This window comes from Hirundo rustica, chromosome 1 (genome assembly GCF_015227805.2).
Source record: "Hirundo rustica isolate bHirRus1 chromosome 1, bHirRus1.pri.v3, whole genome shotgun sequence".
In the NCBI taxonomy this organism is placed as follows: Eukaryota; Metazoa; Chordata; class Aves; order Passeriformes; family Hirundinidae; genus Hirundo; species Hirundo rustica.
Genome location: NC_053450.1, coordinates 21,775,775 through 21,798,366, shown reverse-complemented (window position 1 = coordinate 21,798,366; position 22,592 = coordinate 21,775,775). Strand labels below are relative to the sequence as shown.

The 22,592-nt window shown below is 34.9% G+C and overlaps 1 protein-coding gene across 8 annotated transcripts in view; it reads left to right on the top strand.

The window, feature by feature from the left end:
- The window catches only part of VPS13B (vacuolar protein sorting 13 homolog B), a 428,881-nt gene that overhangs the window by 211,535 nt on the left and 194,754 nt on the right, over positions 1 to 22,592 (top strand). For all 8 annotated transcript variants that reach the window (XM_040076409.1, XM_040076406.1, XM_040076434.1 and 5 more), the window contains 3 exons: positions 1,629 to 1,756; positions 10,424 to 10,658; positions 19,485 to 19,705. In XM_040076409.1, the coding sequence (XP_039932343.1) occupies positions 1,629 to 1,756; positions 10,424 to 10,658; positions 19,485 to 19,705 (584 nt within the window). The remainder of the gene's footprint in view (positions 1 to 1,628; positions 1,757 to 10,423; positions 10,659 to 19,484; positions 19,706 to 22,592) is intronic.

Genomic DNA, 22,592 nt, shown 5'->3' with positions numbered 1-22,592 from the left:
GTGTAGTGTAGGGCCTGACTACACAGAAGACTGCACTGAAGATGGTGTGAATTGAGGTGGGGTAATAAGGAGAGCAGTTATTCCTTGACCAATCTCTTTGTTTTAACTTAATCCATTGCTGATGCGGATGGAAGACATCATGGCATAAATCTGTCCATGTGAGTTGTTATAAAACAGCTATTGCATGCTGCTTCTCCAGATGGACAAATTACATGTTTGTCTCTCCAGAGCAGCTGACAACAAACAATCCTGAAATGTCATGCTTTTTACACTCTCACAATCCAGTTTTCATTCCATATCCTTCTAACCTATGCATAATTGGAGCCAGTAATCTCTGAGAGGACTAAGGATACTGCAACCATAAAAATTCTCTTTTACTCTTTTGACCACCTCTCTTTCTGAACCTTTGGATTCTCCATCAGTTTAACAAAGTGAACATTTTTCTTATAAGATTATTAAAAATACTCTGTTGAGGAATTTTTTCTGATGTTATTGAGCTCTAGCCTTGATGGGGAAAATGTCACAAATTAATTCATCAAGTGACATTAACTTTGCTTTCTCTTGGCAGAGAGTGGCCACTTAGGTGTTTCAGTTTTAAATCTTTAAATCTTTGCATGTTTCATTGCATTACTGAAGAAGCGGTGATGCATATCAAGGACCATATAGTTTTGCTTTCTTTCATTCAATTGATAGCATAATTTTGTCTTAAGAATTTTTCAGGAATTTCCATGCCACAGATTTCTCCTAGCTGTAAAATTGGTGAACATGAATTGTCACACATTGATTTCAATTTAGCTTAAATTTAAGCCATGAGTCTTCATAATTTATTCCTGCAGTTTTGTCATCTCAACAACATGTAGACTGAAACTAGAAATTTTAAATAAGCTAACAGTAGTTCTGTGGGTATCCCAAAATATAAGGAGGATGTTCTGTAACATGTCAGAAGGAACTATGCGCCACTCACCGTCCTCTTCTGAAGTTGTAGTGTGCTTATATTTAATTTAACATTTCTAAAATCTTTTCATGTTATTAAATAACTAACAGTTTAAGGAAATGTCTCTTTTTATTAGAAAGCATTGAATTTTGCTGAAATATTTCATACTTTATTGCCTTAAAAATAAGAAAATAGTTTAAATTTTATGCCTTTTTGGAAGCATACTCAAATTTTTTAAGGGAATTTTTCAAAGAAAACAAATTAAATGCTGTTATTTAGTGTGGTCTGTCATTTCTTACAGTTTTATAAAGGTGAAACCTGTAGATAACAATGACAATAATGTATATGAAAACCTCTTGGATCTTAATTGCATCGTCAAATAGGTTATCACACTTTGAAAACTCTTAATTTGTTTAAATCAAACATTCTTCATAATATTTTCTTAACACTTCATGTTGAAAAAGTTGGAACATTTAATTTTATTGTGTTGTATTTCTCACAAGAATTAACTGGTGCAGTTGTATTGACAAATTTAAAACTAATACAGATGCATTATTACCATGTGCATAGTGAGATATACACAGTGAGAAAAAGACTCAGAATGTAAAGTAAGTAATTATTTTTCTTTGCTATCAGTAAGTATATTATTTACTTAGATATTCTTTTTGTAACTGACTTTTCTTGTTTGCGTTAGAATCTCGTCCTTTGTCACTCCCTGTGAAAACCGTGCTGAACTCATCTGAAAGCTGCAGAAGTCCTGAGGAAAGAATGAAAGAATTTATTGGAATAGTGTGGAATGCAGTTAAGTGCCTTACACTTCAGGTAAGATGAAAAGGAAGTGAAAAAACCCCTATGTGTTTCCACACTTTATTATACTTTTTATGCATCCTAGTGCTTTTTATTAGAGGCATTTTAAAGGAGCTCCCAAGTTTTATTGTCTTATTTCAGTAGTTTCAAAGTCTGAGAGAATAAAAAAATGAAGTAAGGTTTTGGGTAAATTAAGCAAAAAATACTTTGGTTTTAAAATATTAGGTTTCATAGTACTGTTTTGTATTTAAAGGGAAAGAGCCCTCAAAAATTATATTAATTAAAATTGCTTGTCTCACTTTTCTGTATTATAAATGCTGCAGTTAGATTTGCAGAATGCTTTCTTTTCTAAAGCTATTTGTGGAAAGAATGTATGATAAATACTTTCCTGAGGTGTATGACACAATTGCTGCTGTTACACAGTGAAGGCTCAGCAGCTTACTCACTTGTTCATGAAAGTCAAGTAGATGGCTGCTGGGATTAAAGCATGTTGGTTTATGCTGCTCTAGATTGTAGCTGCTGATCAGTAAAAGCAGATTTTTCGTGTAGCAATATAGGTGCCACGTTAGGAGTCCAATGTTGAGATTGCAGGAACAAATATTAGATGGCTTAGAAGTGCTAGAATTAGGACTATGTTGTTCCAAGTACTTCTCAAGTGCTTATTGCAAAATTATTCTTATTTAGAATTACTATAACCTGTGCCTCTTGAACCATACATTCTTTCTATGAGATCAGTATTTTATGGTACACCAGGATACAGCAGCATTTTTTTAAACTAAAAAAACCCAAAAAACTGCCAAAAAAATTAATTACAGCTTTTGGCTAGTTTTTTTTTTTTTTGGTCATTGTTACAGAAAGTAATTGTTGAACGCTTGTTCCTTCTTCCTATCAAGAAATATATTTAATAATATACAGGCTCATCCCAGAATACGTCTGTGTCGCTCCTTTTTCATGTGTCACTCCTCTTTCATGTGTCACTCCTCTTTCATGGAAAAAGTACTTAAAATTCGCAGTTTTAGAAAGTTTAAAAGTTCAGGTTTTGCCTGAGCAAGAACTTGAGACTTGTCACCTGATTGCGGAACATAATGAAGTTGAGGAGATGCTTTCCATTAAATCTATTTTAGTTTTCAGCCTTCTCTTTCATTATTGTTTCATGAGTATTTTGCTTGTTTTCCTTTCTCTGTGTTCTCTCCACTGTAGATTAAAATGTCTAGATAAGAGAGAGAATTTGTAATATGTTTGAAGGAAGCAGTGTATTTTTGTTATGTGTCTGGGTGGTACTTAGCACAGTGAGACTCCCTGTATAAATGTGGCTTACAGTTGGAGTCATAATAAAAGTAATAATATAATAATGACAACGAAGAAGAGCTGGGTCCTTTATAGAGGGGGAAAGCTGAATCAGGGCTACAATACTCTGCTCGTATGTTTTTCATGGCGTGCTTTTTGTGAGCAACCAGCAAATTGAATTTGTTTTGAGGAATGAGTAAATACCAGCCATGAAGTTTGTGTGTTACTAGATAGGTAAAAAAGGTAGTTTTTCTTTCTGTGGAGATGAAAACTGGTGACAGTGATAGGCAGGGGTTGTCTCAAAGAGTAATTCCTAAATACCTTGCTGCTCTGACCTAACATACCAGAATAAGGCTCATACTGGCAGAGAATTTTTTTGTATTGGGTACTTTTTCTGGTGCTTGATGTTCTAGATTAATTTACTTTTTACAGGGTTTTTTGTTGTTGTTATTTTGGTTTGTTTGGTTTGTTTGGTTTTTTGGTGGTGTTTTTTTGGTTTTTTGGGGGTTTTTTTTGGTTTTTTTTTTTTTTTTTTTTTTTTAGTACTCATGCTTTCTATTTTCATCATTATGACTATGAAATTATATTTTTAGTTTTTTTATCTATGTTGAAATTAAACACTCAAATGAGTTCATACAGTAGTTTACAAACTTTGTTTCATCCTTATGCTTAACTGTACTTTGTAAGATATTTGCCAGATACCTTCCCAGAAGTTTATTACATCTTATCAGAGAAACATTTTAACAGACTCCAAGGAAGCACTGCAGGAAAGTTCGAGAATGTGCTTCCACACAAATGTGCAATAGTTATTCCTTGTGAAATATGAAAGATTTATAGATGTGTTTGCTGTTCTTTTTATAACTATTAGTAGTCCCTGTGTCTAATTTATTTAAATATGGTTTTCAAGACACAAATGCCATATATGTAGCTTGTTTCTTTCAATAGCAGCCCAAATGGGAAATCTGTGCAAGACAATATATAGAGGGTAAGAAAATGAGTATCATGATTCTGTATTGCAATTCCAGTACATTATATTTATTTTATTACACGTAATGTGATAATATTAAATATATATAACTATATTTAAATGATAAGTTCGTACAGATTTTCTGTATTATAATTTGGCATGAAAAAGAGAAATTTCTAGAATAACTTGTCTGGTTAAATGCGGGAGCATTTAGATTCTGTGTCTTTTTTTTCTAAAGCTAATTTTCATGTTCCTGGATCTTCTATTTACATGATTGTAGAACAGAAAAGTCTGTAGTTGTCATCAGATAAAACTGAACTTCATAACTTAAAATCATCAAAGGATTACTCTTTTAGTGGAAGTTAGAGTAAGTAAATGTATTTGGAACCAAAGTAACTGGAAAGTTTATTTTGGATCCAAAGCTGGCACTTGCTTAGCCCTAGCCCTGGCTTGCTTGTGATAGAATATTACATGAAGGTTTTACGCATTGGAGTTGTGGTAACCTATTACTATTTAAGTGAAAAGACTTTCGTATTTAATTATAAAAGGTTGGTTTATTATTTAGTTGTTGTAGGATTTTATATGCAGCCTTGAAGTCTTTTTGGCAGTTACACTGTGTAGGAGGGTAATACTCATTTTTCACATGTCCTTCATACTAATAGTTGCTAAAATTGTGAAGCAGGATAAACACAGTAATTTTTAATTGGCTGTTAATGCTGAATTCTATTGAGAACAATGAAGGATCTGTATTAAAAGTAAATTATTTAACGAGTAATGTTGCAACAAGTGCCAACTACATAAGAATGTAATTGTTACATATAAAACTTAGGTATGCCACATGCCTTTAAATATCCCTGAATTTATTTGAAAAAAAAAAAAAAAAATCCTTTTCCTAAAACTACTGAAAATATTATTTTCTTTAACACGTATAACTTGTAAAAATTGACCAAGTGAAACATTGAAAGTTAAGAAAGGGAAAGACAGATTTGATAAGAGTTCCTGTTCTTTGAATTGTGTTGTTATCCAGGGGTCAGGAAGAGATTCTGTGACTTGTAATTTAGCAGTTACAGCTCTCAGAAGTTATTTGGCAATTATGAGATAGGATTATTTCTTAAGTTGGTTACTTACCACAAACCAACAAAAATTTTGTGGTTTTGGTAACTAAATAAAACCCTTTTAAAAAGTTTAAAAGCTTTCTTAGGAAAGAACAGGAATACTATGAAGAACAATGGCACTGTGTTCTAAGTGATCAAAGAAAATATATCTGATCCATATTACGGTCATTTTTATGTACAGGTAACCTGCCCTCTTAGTTCTTTTACTTATGTTCTGCTTTCCATTTGAAACATTCTTACTTTTGTCTACCTTCAAAACAAGAATTTCTATTCTGCCTTTTAAAGTTGTAACAAACACTGCATGTCTGGCTCAACTGCAGATGGTCTGAATGGTAGAATGAATTTGGATGTTGGAGGCTGGGCTACAGTCTTAAAATACTGAGTGCACTAGCACCCACCCATGAGATCTGTAAGCAGTGGTTCTTTGCAGCTTGGAGGTCATTGCAAGATGATATTCTGTACCCAGAAAAACACGTTACCTTTCTGCTGAGAGCATATGAGGGTTGATGACTAATTCAGAGAGAGGCAACTCCCCTGGAGAGACACCCTTATGCAAGTGTCACCTTGTAGAAAATCTTCAGTGCTTCTAATTAATTTATGTACCTGTAAAATGTGGGTTATGAAAGGGAATCTTCTAGTATTATCACTATCATGGAAGGCTGTAAAGACTTGAACAGTATGTCCCTCTTCATTGACTTTTGAGGAGTCACTTGCTTTGGTTTCTTCCCTCCAAACAACCTTCCTCAGTTAGGAGGACCTAATTTTTTGGCAGTAATTATTTCACTCTTCTCTCTAGTGAACAACATTCCTTTTTATAAAATAAGAGTTAAAAGTACTTCAGTAACTTAATACTTTTCTTTTTATACAAGAGTCATTGGACATTTTGAGGCTTATATGTTTGTAAAAGCTTAGAGCATAGAGTTATGCTTTACTTAATGTTTTAGAATTAGAAGGGAAAATACTTTTTGCTTCATTGGTTTATCATTAGTATACATTATTTAGCATGTATGGGCCTTGACATAATAGAAATGAAAATAGGGGGTGATCCTGTTTCAAGAATGTAATAATTCGTTCTCTTTAACACATGAATGTGTTCAGTATTGGCAAACGAACATGTTGCTACCAAAACTGAAATCAGATCCTTGAAACAGAAAGGATGTTGCCATGGAAAAATGAAGTAACACTCGGTGCAGCTGCGAAGCATTAATGAATAGGATATTTTTTTAAAAGATCATTTGTGTTTGGTGTGGCTTGGAGGGTCCCAACCAGATGGTTTCCATGAACAGGATCTGACCCCCAGCTTGAGGACTTCTTACTGGCAGATTACTTCATTTTCTTTCCCTTGGATTGTCAGATCCTTACATTAATGCAAGATTTACTGCTGCAGATTTATATTCAGTTACATAAATCAGTCACATCTTACATTAAATTCACAATTTTAGGCACACAGTTTAACAGTTATTTAAAAAGTGTAAAAAGATTTATATGATAGCTTTAATATATGCTATTGATGTAGTTTAATTTTAAGAATTTGGATTACATATATTTCGAAACACTTTCCGATTGGTGAAGCGATCTGTAGCACACATTCTTGCTTTTATCCAGCATATAATTCCATCATTTTAGGTGCACTCTTCCATTCCTTCACTGGAACTTGTGAGTAGGCAAATTTCCGGATTCTGTGAGTTAAATGTACACAAATTCCATTGAAGTTGATAGTTGTGAATATGTCTCCAAGAGGTTCAACAGGTGCAACTCAGTTTTGCTTCTTGGACTCTTCTGCATTCAAGTTGGGAATTTCTTGTGTGATTATAATCATTACATAATTTTTACATTCCTTTAAAATGTGGACTTTAGCCATACATTCATTGTGTTGGCCATTGAAATCCTGCAGTAATGTTTTGCAAAATTTGTTAATCATATAGAACTTTTAAATGAAACATAGCTAAGTCAACCATATATGTAAGCAATTCTGTAGTATTACATATTGTCAAGTTTTAGTGAATCCAGATTTAGGATCCTGCTGACTGCACCAATTTGTCATGAAATGAGTGATTTAGAGTGACTTAAATAATCATCATCAAAGGCATTAGCAAAGGTGATTTTAATATGAATTCATAAAGGTGCAGCTTGGTGAAGTTCAATAGCAGGGTTCACTCTATCATTTACTGCATGGTTGAAACATACAAGGGAAAACAGAATTGGAATAAATCTGGTGATATTTACATGGAGGCCAAAGATGGAAAAGGGTAAGGTAACCCAAATGCTGAGTTGAGAAATTCAGACCGGACCTCCTTGCTTGCCAAATCTTTGATGTGGCTTAGGTGCAGCTGGATCTGATCTGGACAACAGTTTGTATCTAAGAGAAGAAATACAAAGAGTAAGGAAGTCCTTCCATTGAGTCGTGAGGTTCAGAGTAGATCCCCTTGCTTTAAACTCCCGATGGAGCTTAGGTCCAATCTTAGTCTCAGACTTTGACAATAGTCTGTCTAAAGAAGTTACCTATGTGGATTTCATTAGTATTAATTTAGAGTGCTATCAGCAGCTTACTGAGGATCTATTGCAATTAAGGGATCTTTCTGCCTTGGGTTACAGAAGGAGCACTCAGCCTCAGATAAGGAATCCTAAACACTCAAAGGCATCCCAGCTCAAGGGGAGAATCACTGGTATGCATTCCAGTCACAATTTAGGGAAAGCTTGAATTGAACTCATCCAGAGAGAGACCTGTTCTTAGTAGAAAGGCCTCTCCGCCTCTCGGAACAACCTTGAAAGGTGTCCCAGCCCTAGGGGAGATCACTGCTGGGCAGCCATCCTGCCTGGCAGGGAGAGCCCAAGGGCAGTTCACTTAGGCTGACATTGGCTTATAGTCAAATTGCATGCAATGGGAAGGGTGTGCAAGAGACTCCTTGTACCCACAGCTTTCTTTGTTCCTTGGTACCTGAGTCTTGGAAAAAACACATTCAGGTGTTATTCACGTGATCAGACATGATGCTCATTGGGCCAGTCTGCTCTTTGTGGGTTTCCTGGAGTTCTTGACCTGGCTACAGCTCAAGCCTTTACCTGATTTGGAGCTTGTACTGAGCTACTGCTGGTCTGGTTAAGGGAGCTGAGTGTATCCATTACACATATGGAGGCCTGATGCTACCATTTAAAGCCCACCAAAATTCGTGGTCCAACTCTCATTCAGTTGTTTGAAAATTAACAACAAAGAGCTTGTGTAAAAAAGGAATTTCCATCAGGAATTTAAAAGGGTGGAACTGTTGTGATTCGACTTCAGTATTCTTGATACAGCAAAGTAAAATAAACCAAATGTGACTGGAAGAACTTTTTTTCAGTACAAAGCTGTACGGAACTGTAAAATGAAGTGCAAAAACTCTACTAAAGTATTGAGATCTCTTCTTGAGAATGCTTTGTAAAACATGTCCTATAGATCCTGCTGCTGGTAATGTGATGAAGTATAGTATTTTCCTCAAGTTGGTGGAATTTTTGGATTATTATTACCACATGTGTTGTATATCCAGGCAGCATTTGATGTTAATTGTCATAGATGTGTATATATATATATATGTGTGTGTGTATGAAGAATGGGTGATTTTTTATAAACTGTTTAGTCAGCAAATGCACAGATAAAACAATAGTTATATTGATCATAAGTTCTTTTGTCATCTATTTATCATTATCCCACAATGGCTTGACCTGCAACCTATCACTAATAGACCAGAAAAATGTTCTAACGCGTCACTGTAAAAATCTTTGCAAATTGACACAAAGACTAATTTGCAATTGAAAAAAAATCCCAATCTGTTACATCTGTAACAATACACCCTAGCTTTTCATTCAGTATAAATAAAATACACTCTGCAACCTTGGATCAATAAACTACTTATCAAAGATGTAATTAGCTTCATTTTACAACTCAAACAGTTCTAAATCCAGAAACAAACACGGACTTCATGAACCAATGTATTTATTTTTGCAAAATTCTACTTATATTTTTCTGCAGTGAATTCTTGTCAGTTTGTCTAAGCAAAAGGGTACAAAAATGCTGAAATAAAGATGAATATCTGTGTACTCACTAGGCTGGCAAGGTACTTACAGTGCTGTGGAATTCCAGCTCTATTACATATCACTGTTGTGGTCTTAAAGGCCAAATACCCTTCAGGGCAGAGTATGAAGTACAAATACTTTCCCCTGGTTATTGCTTTTAAGCTGTGCTGTCTTGTGCGTTGTCAAATCAAAAGAGTGTTACGTAAGTTTGCAGCAAACAAATGTTTTTATCACAGTTACAAATAATATCTTGTCCAACAATTTGTATGCTAGGCTTTTGCAAGCAATGTGAAGAAATAAACTGAATCATGGCTTGTATTTGCTTAACAAAGCATTCAAGTGTGCAGGCTGTTGGAGCCTTTTGATATCCAGGTGCCAGAATGGTATTTGTGAGAGCCAGGGAAGACTAACAGTCCACAGCTTACATCACCTCTGAGTTAACAAGTTGTGATGAGTTAAGTTCTTGGTTTAGGCTTGCTTGGCTTCTCCAGAAGCTCCTAAGAAGATGGCAAAATGGTTGAACATGTTCCAGGGTAACAGCATTGAAAATAAAGAACAAAAAATGTTATTTCATATGAAGCCATAAGTGTTGCTTCTGATTTGCATTGAAAAGTGAGTTAAAGCTGGATAAACTTTGTCAGCTTTATTACTATCTCTTTCTCTTTGTTTATGTATAAACCTTTCTATTTGTTTAAAACTCCGTTTTTCTCTTAAATTTTGTGCTTGTCCTAGATTTTCTAATAATTACCTTTTTTGTACATGCTCATTATGTTGCTTATTAAGTAAAGGCAAAATTTTCCCTGAAACAGTTCTTTGTAGAAAGTAACAGCATGTAAAATGTTGGCTAGTTCTAGAGACTTAGCTCTTGCTAACAACTCTAATGAATGGCAAAAAGTGGAGGGCTTTCTCATTCAGAATGTTTTGTGACTCAATTGCACTTGTAAAAAGCTGTTGAAATGTGTGTGTGTGTGTGTATATATATATATATATATATGTGGGTTCACTTTACATGGCATCACCTTTCTGTTGAATTTACACAGCAAAAGCATCCTTCTTCTTTCTCCCCTCTCATAATCATAATTTATGAGCATATATTATTTTCCAGCATTTTTCATTGTCTTTTCTCTTAATTCAACTAAAAGTTAAGACTATTTTCAGTCAGTTGTGATGGATGAATAACTTCAGGTTTTGTACCAATATGAATACTCCACAGTGAGGGGGGAAATAATCTGTTTCTGAGAATCCTTCTTCACTTTGTTTTTTCAGCTTGAAGTGCAGTCTTGTTGTGTATTCCTTCCGAATGACAGCCTGCCTTCTCCAAGTACTATTGTGTCAGGTGACATTCCCGGGACTGTGCGAAACTGGTACCATGGGCAGGCCAGTATGCCTGGCACACTTGTTGTCTGCTTGCCCCAGATAAAAATTATGAGTGCTGGACACAAACACATGGAACCTTTGCAAGAAATCCCATTTGTTGTCCTGAGACCCATCCTGGAAGAAGGTAATGTGATAAACTCAAAAAACCTTACTCTTTAGTTTCCATTTCTAACTGTCATGAAAGTGATCTTCATTTTATATTGAAAACTTCTGATTTTGTACAGCTTTTTTAGCAGAATATTGTTATATATTATTGATGTCTAGAACGACTACTTACAAGGTTGGCCCCGTGGAAATCAACATGGAACTCATCATCAAAACGCTAGTTCTGTGATGTTTTGTGTATTTGAAATGAAAATAATTTTTTACCTTCATTGGTTTTGTTATTCAAGTTATTTTGTAGCCAATCATCTTGACACAACAGGAAGTGATGGTAAATTGGAAATTCCATGACAGAATGATGACAGGTTAGGAAAAACTTCTCATCCCACCAAGGTCTTGTAACATTCAGACAGAACATCAGTTAAACATTCTTTACTGTGAGGGTGGTTGGTCGCTGGAACGAGCTGCACAGGAAAGTCTTCATGGCACTAAGCCTGTCAGAATTCTGGATGTATCTATACAATTTTAGTCATAGATTTAGTCTTAGGGAGTCCTGCAAGGAGCAGGGAGTTGCACTCAGTGATCCTTATGGACCCCTCCCAACTTGAGATATTCTGTGATTCAATATAAAATGAGAAAAGAAATTCCAAAGTATAGCAAACTAGTATAGTGAAAAGAGAAGAATGGAAGAATGAGACTTTTATGGCCATCCTGATAGGCAACTGTTGGGTTCTGTGTTGTGACTTAGGAATTGTAGCAACCACTTTGTAGAGATTTGACGAAAAAAATTGTAAAGGTTGAGGAAAACTCTACTGTAGTTCTTATTTGAAAAGCTAATATTTGATTGGGGTTTGAATTTCAGACCAGCCTGAGGAAAGAATCAGCTTTTAATATTCTGCAACTGATTGCGAAATGAATGGAGGAGATAAGCTGAAAAAGGACCTAGCAAGTTGCTTATGTTCAATATATTTTATTGTGTTTTGGGGTTTTTTAATAGAGCCCTTAGAAATGAACAGAATAAATAGTAAATGGACCTGCATCAGTGTTCTGAAGAAATACTTATGTAAAAATCTTGTTCCATATATATATAGATATTGAAAATTTGTGTACTGGAAATAGGCACGCAAATATTCTGAGCCATCTTAGGAGGCCTTGGGTTCCACGTTTATTGTAATGACTTCCATGAGAGCTAGGCTCCCAACCAAGTTTGGGATTCCATGGAATGGAAATGCCTGTATTTGTGGTTTAACTCCAGCCAGCAGCTCTGGCTGCATGCAGCCCCTCACTCCTCCGTCCTGGTGGAATGGAGAAGAGAATCAAGAGGTCAAAAGTGGGAAAGCTTAGGGGTTGAGATAAAGACAGCTTAAAAGATAAAGTAAAAGCTACAGGTGCAGGCAATGCAAAATAACAAATTGATTTGCTACTTCCTGTCAGTAGGCAGGTGTTCCAGCCTTTCTGTTTGGTGGGTTTCATGGGTTATTTGTGGTCAGATGACCAGGCTGTCTCCCTTCCCAGCTCCCTGTGCACCCCTAGTTTACTTGCTGGTGGAGCAGTGTGAGAAACAGGAAATACTTTAAGCACCGTTCAGCAATAATTAGAACATAACCATATTATCCACAGTTTTAAGCACAAATCTGAACAGCACCATCCCAACTACTATGAAGAAAATTAAGTCTATTCCAGACAAAACCAGGGCATTGGTGTACAGTTAGTTCATTGTTGTTTTCTCAAACTATATTATTTAGAAAAAAAATTGCTGGTTTGTGTATTTATTCTAAGAGAGGGAGATGCAGCAATTATTCCACTGCTTTTGTTACAGCATTTTCTGAGAAAATTATTCTGTTTTCTGCGTACTCACTGCTGAAATACAAACAATTTAAAGGGTATGAAAAATTAGGACGAAATCACATTCAAGAGCTAGTCCTTCTCCTCCCATCTGAAATTTGTTTGCATTTACAACATTGTGTTTTGTCTCCCTTTGATCTGCCACTTATATTGGACTCTGCTCCTTTCTGTATTTTACCTTAACTCATGGCAACAGAAATAAAATTGTAGTTTTTAGCATTGAAAGTCGTATTAGAGATGCTGCCAAATGAAAAGGAAAAAAAAGGTGGAAAGAAAGAGAGAAAGGTCTATGTCTTTTTTCTAATAACTTTCAGTAGGAATGATCTTATTTGCTAATCATAGTGACAGATAGAAGATAAATTTAACGGAAGTCTTTTGTTTGTTTTAAACTGATGATGTAATTTAAACCATTTATGAAAGTAAGAAGTCATTTTAGTTTTGTCAGACCCAGATTTGAAGGAAAGAGCCTAGTGAGAGAAAAGAATCCCTGGTTGGGATAAAGCCTATGGTAAGGAATTTATTTGTGTGTGGCTTTCTGCTCTGGGAATAATGCCAAACAGAATTTCTCACAATCTTGATATTTTTTGATTCACTAGTGGAGCCATTGCCTTCTCCCATGCTAAGACTCCCTCTTAAAGAGATTATTTCAAAGTTTTTTCACAGCTTTAAAGTCACCTTCTTTGTTTCTTCCCCTGTAGAGGTAAATAATTTTTATGGACTTGTATTGTGAAAATCTCTTAATTTACTTCTGTCTTTGAACAAGACTTCAGGGGCAGTCTAACATTCTTCAGACATGTTACCATCTCTCAGAAATTATATTTAGTCAACAATGCTTTTCCTGGTTACTGTTTTTTGGGTCATTCCTTCTTTTGCAAAGAAGATATAAGTAAAGGGCTTTTCCACAAGGATGTGTCGATACTTTTAAGAAAGCTGTGTGCTCACTGATATATTTTTCTTATTGCATGATAAACTAAAAGAGGACAAAAAGGGAACATATTCCTACTGTCTTTTGGGAATATTTCAGCCTACTCAGATACTAACTGACCTCAGGATGTCAACATACTGTAAAAATAGCTTATACACCATCCCACAATCAGGTCTTTCCATTTGTTTACAGAGTTTTGCTGCATCTCTGAGGTAATTTTAGTTTATAAGAATGCATAAGAAAACATTTTAAATACTTTTATTCAGGAACATAATGTAGCTCAGTCATACTAAATAACTAAGTAATCCATAAATGGTTTTATCTGTGTAAAGAATGAAATATTCCTCCGAACTTTTGTGGGAAAAAAAAATATAAAGTATTGAATTGCATTAAGTATTATCTTAAGAGTACAAATTATTCAGACAGCTATCTATGAGGTAATATTTATTGAAGATGTTAAAGTAGAATCACAGAGCCTGGAAGGTCAGGTTGGAAATGACCTTGAGTGATCCCCTGGTCCACACCTGCATGGCAAAGGGACCCAAGATGACATTTTCCAACACCCTGCTTGTTTGCTCCTGAAAGCCTGCACATCTCTAAGGAGGCTGCTCCAGTTAATGATTGTTCTTACTGTAAAAACTTCCTTATGTCAATATTAAATCTCTCCCTGTTCAACTTGTACCTGTTGCCCCTTGTCTTCTCTGTTTTGACACCTTCTGAAGAGGCGGACCTCTATCCTATTTGTAGCTTTATGTAAAATAGTTACTAAGAAGACAGTAAATAGTTAGAAACTCAGTTTGAGCAAAACTGAAATGTTTAGAGCAGTGCTTAGAGCGCATTATGACTTTCCGTGCACATCTAATTTCAAATATTTGATAATTCAGCTGTATAATCTCCAAGGTCCAACCTACAGCAATAGGCTAAAATGTGATAAATATAGGTGGACAACATATACTGTTATGGTCAGAACTTCAAGACTGCTAAGTGGTCTTCCAAAAATCCAAACTCTGATAACAGGAAAACAGGTTGATGACATTAAGGGAACTTTTGCATAGGTAAAGCACTGTTTTAGAGTAGTAATGAAAATTTTTATTATTTATTTAATCCTCCTGTTTTTAGACGTTTACATTTTGAATTATTTTAGTTACTGATTTTTAAAATAATATTAATTATTAATATAATGTTCTTTGGGTTCATAGTAAATTTTATTAATTCATCTTTGTAAAAATGTTTGTTTATGTCAGATACAGTAAGATACAGATCTTTAGGTAAGACACAGTAAAATACTTTTAGAAAGAAGTGTTCAAAATATCTTAAAATTGTTGTTGATATTGCTGCTAATCATATTCACATTGTCAGGTGGATAGCCATATACTGTCGGTCAGTGAATCACTGTATTCCAAATATTTAAATTTGAAAGATGGCTTTTGTTTGCGAAGTAAGACAGATTATGTATCTTCACAGAATTTTGTAACATGTTGAAACTCAATAATCTGTCAATAAGTGACTTGCAGAGAAATAGGAAATTAGTGCCATATAGGCTTCCACCTGAAAACAGTGGTTAAGTGTTTAAAGTAGAACAGCAGTATGTTGGCCTTCTTACAAGTTATCATCTTGCATTAGATTTTTGAAAATGTTTACCTTTAAATTTACAGAAATAATTTTTCAGTTATTATATTTAAGATAAGTATTTGACATTAAAATAGTGTGCTGTTTCATAGAGGGATTTGTGTGTGACCTTAAAGATCATCTATTTCCAACCCCTCTGCCAAGGGCAGGGACACTTTTCACTAGACCAGGTTGCTCAGAGCCCTTTCCAGCCTGGCTGTGATCACTTCCAGGGATGGGGCATCCACAGCTTCTGTTTGCAGCCTGTTCCAGTGTCTTGCTGCTCTCAAAATGAATAATTTCTTCTTTACATCTAATCTAAATCTACCTTATTTTGGTTTATTTGGGCTTATACTCAATGTCACTATCTGTAATAGTAATTACTGTATTTAATTTACTTGTTATGGGAATGGCTTGTAAAATTTAGTTCTCACATTTGAGAAGCTGGGGTTATGCAGACATAGAACTACTTTCCTGTTGCACGACTTGGAGGAAGTACAAGTGAAGTAACATGTAGTGACTGCAGTATCTTTTTTTTTAAACATTGCATGTCCCATCAGAATGAGGGCTTTAGAAATCCATGTAAAGACCCTACAGCGTGGGTACAGAAAGGGAAATAAAGACAGCAACCTGATTCCAAGGGATACAACTGGTAAGCCTGGGAATGGATCCCAGAGCACATGCATGATAAAGCTTTCATGATCTCGTTCCTACCATTACTAATTTTGAACAAACAGAAATTCTCTTTTGTAGGTTTGTCAGCATCATATACACAACATTGTGTACAAATACCACAATTGCAATCTGTTTTTTAAAATAAAGATAAGTATTTCATAAAAATGAGAGCAAACATAACAATTATTGGTAGTTAAGTACATTTATCAATACTGTGTGTCATGCATATGGGAAGTCTTATTATGAGCATTAGTGATTTAACTGTAGCAAAGCAGCAACGTGCATCCGTAAGTACCAGAGAAAGGGCTTCTCCATACCATTTTTTTATTTATATATTGGAAAAATAATTCAAAAATTCTGTAGGAAGTTAGTCTTTCTAAACTATTGCAAGTAGCAGATAAATGATAAATGCCAGTTCTTTAAAAATTGTCTGATGGTTGGGTCGGTCAACTGCCAAATACCTGAAAGTGGTATTTATAAATTTAAGAAGTTATCAAAGCAGTTGAAATAGTTTAATTAATAAATTTTCAAATACAAATCAGTGTTGTTGTTCTATGAAATTAAAAATAAGTGTTTAGTATAGTAGTAGATCAGGAATTAACCAGAATCTTCAATCACAGTAGGGGGTCTTTCTTGTGTATATTTTAAAATCTTACCATAATAGATGTTGGGTGGGCTGTAGTTCCCCTGAAGACAATTCCATTTTTCCCAATTTACTTAAAATATTTCAGAATTTCATCAATTAGGCGGCAAAATAATAGTATACATAGATGGGAAGGTTAGATGTAGATGGCACTGACTTTTCTACCTGATTCTAAAGAAATCATTCTGTAAATGATGGGAAAATCTATAAGCAATGTTGCTTTTGATCCTTAGACACTTTGAATTTTTTTTAATAGTTTCATAAAATAAATTTGCAAATGAATGAAGGTACTTTTTTTTTTTTTTTAAACAAAGGAGACACAGGTACAAGGATTTATCAGGTGAACAGTCTAGTAAAGTGTTTAGAACAGGCACATACTGTATATGGAGCTGAAGAAGAGGTAATTGATGACATTGGGGGAATTTTATAGCTGTAAACTCATTGTATCTTTACTACAGTATTTTTTCAACGTACTGTGGTTTCTGTAAACTGATAAAATTTTATGATTGTTTTCCTTTTAAGTTAGATATTGTGTGCAGTCTAGTAGAGCTACTACTGATTTTTTTCCTTAGATATTATATCTTTCTTTTCTATGAAATATGTTAATTTATATTAATTTGTTTTAATTTCTGTGGTTAATTTTTTATGTTAATTTACTGTGGTGGTCAAAGAGAAAAACAAAGTTCCTATGTTATAATTAGAAACATGTAATTGGAGTTGACTTTGCATTTGAACTTTTTCCATCTATTGCAATCATTTTTTTGTATTTCTTGGCTGACTGAATCTGGAAAAAAAAAACCCACAAATTAACTGCTTCAAAACTTTTAATATGCAAACCTTTTGAAAATATTTTCAAGTCATTTTGAACTGAATTCTTCAGTATGTAATAGCTTCAAAATAAACTATTGAAGTTTTCACTTTATTCTTTGGATGAAACACAAGAGTTTTCTGATACATGCTTTTGACCATGTAAATGTATTGCTGAAGCCACCTGTGGAAGAAAAAATAGGAGTCTTACTAAAATAATATGGTAAAAAGATGTTGGAATGAAGCTTTCTTTTAATTTCAAAACCCTTCTAATTTCTTTAAATGATCACAGTTAACAGTTGGTGCTATTTCTTAGTGTTGTGATTTCTCTGCAGGACGCTATTGCCTGTAGGTCCCACCAGACAGCAAACACGCGTTTCAAATATTATTTAAAAACGCTGATTTGGATTTTTTATTGTCCCATCTGACCCCAAGGGGCCCAGCCAGAAAGTGTCTACCATTTTCTCCTCTGATTCTCAAGACTGGCTCCCATGCTTCTGGGGTATTAGGTTAATTTGGACTATTTTTATCTATATCCAAAATTTTGAAAAATAGAACTTCATACCAGATAACTTTCTGAATTCTCCTATGAAAGGAGAACTTTTCTCCTTCTCTTTCTCCTTCTCTTTCTCCTTCTCTTTCTCCTTCTCTGTTCTTCCTGCAAAGGTGAAGATGTTTCAGGCATGGCTGAGGTTTGTGGATGCTCACCAGCCTGCTGTGTGTGAATCTAGCACTGAATCCAGATGCTTTTATGTTGCTTCATCTTGGGACAGGTAGTTCTCTTGGTGGATTGAAAATTCACGTGCTGGGCACAGACTGGATGTTGTTCAAGTTGTCACAAAAGGGCCCAACTTCCTCAGCAGGGAATCTGACAAATGGGATGAAGACTTTCTTTAAAGAAAACAAAACCAAACAAAAGAAACCCCAAAGCCCTCCTGAAATATTGTTGTGTTCTTATACCTCTGAAGAGCAAAACCCCATATCTATTTCATGTAAAATTAGAATTATCCATGTATCTTTCAGTGCCTTATTTTCCTCACTTCTTTTGAGCATTCTTAAGAGTTTTGGTTCAGTATTTCTCCCAGAGCCTAATTTTTTTTCTCTGGGACCTGGCTATTATATGTGAGATTGTATTTGGTTTACATGGCAAGGTTTTGGTGGTGGGGTGGACTGCAGGGCTGATGTCTTTGAGAACATTCCAGAAGCTTTCCTCATGTCCAACAAAGCCAGTTCCAACTGGCTCCAGGTGGACTTTCCCAAGCCGAGTCTGTTCTGCCCATGAACAGTAACAGGTGAATTATTTCTCCCTATCTTCCAGCCTTTTGTTGTATTTGCTCTGCTAGTCCAGCTGAGTAAGGGGGGTGATAGCAGCTGTAGTGGGTTCCTGATGCTCAGCCAGGGTCAACCTACCACAGGGAGTCTGTTTGAAGTCCTATAATCTGTGTGCTCCTCTAGCTGGTAGAGCTGTTGAAAATTTTCCTTCACCAAAAGGAGTTCCTGTTGGCCCTTTAAAGAACTACCTGAATAGTTCTGTGATCCTGCTTTGGAAACTTTTATCTTTCATCTATTGACAACCCAAAGAAAACTGACTGTATGGAAGCTGTAGGCATTTTACTGTTCAGCTGTGCATTGCCAATTCCCTCACTGACTATTCCTGATAATAATTCCTGGTAGGATGCCAGGAACTTCTCTGGTTAGGCTTCCTCATAAATCTAGGAAATGAAGCGATAAGTGTATGTCCAAAATAATTTAATAATTTGGTTTTGGAAAATCCATCACCATTCTGTCCTAGGAAGTTTAAGTGAGGCGGTGGAAAGAGCTGTGCTATGAGTATTGGAATAGGCTTCACTATGCAACACCACTGTGTTGAGATACAACCTGTAGACTTTTAAAGGAAAGAATTCACTTTTTTAGTATTAAAACCTGTACATAGATTTAAGTATATTAATAGAAGGAGCTGCCTCTGAATTGCACCCATATGCTAAAAAAAGTGGGGAGTGTTTTCTGAGTATTCCTCAGTTTGAGGAAAGCTATATAAAGTAGGAAGATTTCCTTAAAGACTATGTTGTATATGTTTGTTCATAGTTTGGAGTTAAAATTCCCAGTGGATTTCATTTTTTAGAAGTTGTAAAAAAATCATTGCTTCTGTTTAGATTTTGAAGTATAGCATGGAAATGATGGTTGAATTATATTTATCACAGTTTGGGATCAATTTAATGGTTGTTGATTGCAATTGCTGACTTCTAAGGTGGTTTAGAATAAGGCTTTTGCTAATTTTGTGAAATTAATATCCCACTTTTTACTAAGCAATTGTTTAACTATTTCCCCTTCTTTTTAATCACTAGGTGATGCTTTTCCATGGACAATTAGTCTGCATCATTTCAGTATATATACTCTTCTTGGACAACAAATGACACTTAATTTGGTAGAACCAATGGGCTGTACTTCTACTTTAGCTGTGACTTCACAGAAACTGCTTCCTTCAGGGCCAGAATCCAGACACTCGTTTGTTGTCTGCCTCCATGTCGACCTTGAATCCCTTGAAATAAAATGCTCCAACCCCCAGGTTGGTACATTTAATTGCTTTATGAAAGGAAATTAAAAATAACTTGATTTAAGTATGATTGATCTGCATGTTCGTGAAGAGGGTCTCTGTCTTAATTTTTTTTTAACTGAGTCGTCAAGATCAAGGTGCTTAGATTGAGATTTGCTTTGAAGCTCTCTCAACTTCTGTAATTTAAACTCTTCTCCAAATGTAATAGCTGTAGTATGAATGCATCTTTTGGCTGATGGAGTGAAATGAATTGCAGATGTACCATTAAATGCTATGATACTGTTCTGCTGTCACTGTAGATTCTTATATTGAAGTGGTTTAATGTAATTTTTTTGCTACATTTTCATCGAACTTTCTTTGAACATAAAATGTTTTTTAGGCAAGCAATGGTATCCTACAGTAGAGGGAAGAAAATCCAGATGAGTGCATGTAAACAAAAGTTACCACCTCATTTGTGTTTATTAAAAGGAAAAGGTGTTCTTAGATTTTCCAGAAAGTACACCTTGTGTTTTAATGACTTGTACCTAGTTAGTTTCAAATACAGTAGGTGTTTGATAATATTAAAAGTAGAATGACATTGTTATAAGTGCAATAAGTTACCTAGATGTGAGTTGAGAACTAAAATGAAAACAACAAAATATTTTTCAAGCATTCCTATTAAAGTGTAATTCATTCAGCAAACTGTAAGAAAATATTTCCGCTAAAAAAATGAAACTCTAAGCTCCATATAAATCATATTATAAGCATAGTCTAATGTTAAAATGAAGTTGTAGCCTGGAATATTAGATCAAATGTTATTGTCTTAGAGGGTGTCCTTGTACACTGTGATGTTATTAATTTACTGAAGTATTCTAATGACTGAAGGGATTATTTGAGTTTACTAAAAGTTCTTGAACTGTCTTTTCTCCTTTACATGTGCCTTACTTGTCCTTAAGGGAAGAAAAAAAGGCAATCAGTCTTCTTTAACCAGATGTTGAAGGATAGAAGATGAAATATACTGTTCCATAAACAGCATTTGATATAAATTCACAGTGTGAAATTTGATTCCTTACAATGACAGGCTGTATTTTTTCTAGAGATGACAGCCTTAAACTAGGTGAAATTTGGTGAATTTGTTAAATGGTAGCAAAGGTGAAGTATTATATGACTATTATGATTTAATATGAAACCATGTTCTGATGGTCGTAAAGTCAGTAGTGCACTTCCAGTGTGCGTGATTGCCACGATGTTGTCTTTGGTTATAGTTTTCAGTTTTGTAGTAATGTGTTATTTTTAAAATATAAAATGCTGTAAATTACTGAGCTTTACAGATTTTGCCAAGTAGTCAGTAGGGTCTTATTGAGTTATGTCTGTTTTTCCTGACGAGGGAGTAGAAGCAGTGAGAGGGGGAAGACTTTTTAAAGTAATACTGGCAGCTGTCCTTTTTGTCCTACCATTTTTCTTCTCTTAAATAGTGTGTTGTAAAATAATTATTATATGTGCTCAGAAATACTTAGAAAGGAGAGAGGCCTTACATTTACACTAGAACTTCTCGTATAATCAGAAATGTATTTTTAAAATATTGAGACTATGCATTTGAAAACATGCAACCAACAAGAGAAAAAGGAATCCTACTATTTCAATCAGTACCAACCAATGGAATGAAATAAGATGCATTGAAAACAACCAAAGATGTGACTTTATCTGAAGTTTTGAAATTTTATTTACATGTAAACACGTGCCATCTTTTTTGTTTTAATGAGGCTTTATTGTGAGGCTTTTTTGTATTTTTCACCTTTTAATATAACTCCATGAAAATCATCTCCCTCTAATGAAAGTGTTTCTTTTTGTTTGCTGAACTTATTTTGTCCCTAGTTTCAGAGAGAGATAGAGTATTTTGATCATCCTACTTGGTTGGCTGGTTGCTGGTGATATTCAGAGACACAGCTACTGCTGTCTGAAATAGCCACTGTTTCAGAGTGGCTGGAAAGATTCTAGCCTGAGCAATTAAAAAAAAGTTTCCCTGACAAGATAAGTAATTAGTAGCTTTAATGATTATGACTACTGCAACCCCAGTAAAATTTAAACCTTTTGGTGTTGGATTAACTGATGACAAACCTCTTCACTTGTGTGAGCATAGGGTAAACACAAGTTCCTTCTTTTGCATTACTTTGTGCCATTAGGAACAGTAGCATAAATAATTTTCTGAAACCCCTGCTTCATTAAAACAAAATTAGCTTTAGTTCTCCTTTGGTTTCTTGGAAAAAAAAATGGGACATGGGGAAATTGCAAGCATGTATGATTTGGATATCTGCCGGTATCCTATTAAATTTCTAGGGATACTTTTGCCAGCAAAGTGTCAACACCAGTTAATGTTACATTAGTCAATCAATTGGGTGGATGTTACATTAGTTACTTACATTAGGACATTAGTTGAGCTTCCTGCATTACATGGAAAAAACTCGGGAAAACTTAGAAATTTGAATTTGGTAATTTAAAGATTACCAGTGCTTATCAGAGTGCTACAGGCACAAAATACTTTAGAGCATAACTGAAAGAGCTCTTCATCACAGGCAGAGTTGTTTGGCCGTAGATTGCTCTGTGTATGAAAGAAAAAAATGTACTGTGAAGTTTATCTCCTCTGAGGAAAATTCTGTCAAAAGATTAAATGACCTGCTCTGTGTAAACCTTGAAACTTCAAAAGAAAATCCAAGATGAATTAAGGAGGTTTTTATAAAATTCCAGCATTTCACCTCTTAAGAAAGGACTGCATCATGTACTTTGAGACTTCATCACACATTCTCACGCACAAAATCAAGCACTGTTTTATATCAAATATAGATTGACAGCAGTGTTTTTCTGCATCTGTTCTGCCCACATTAGAAGCCAGCTTCATGGAGCAGAAGTGTCCTGAGGCTTT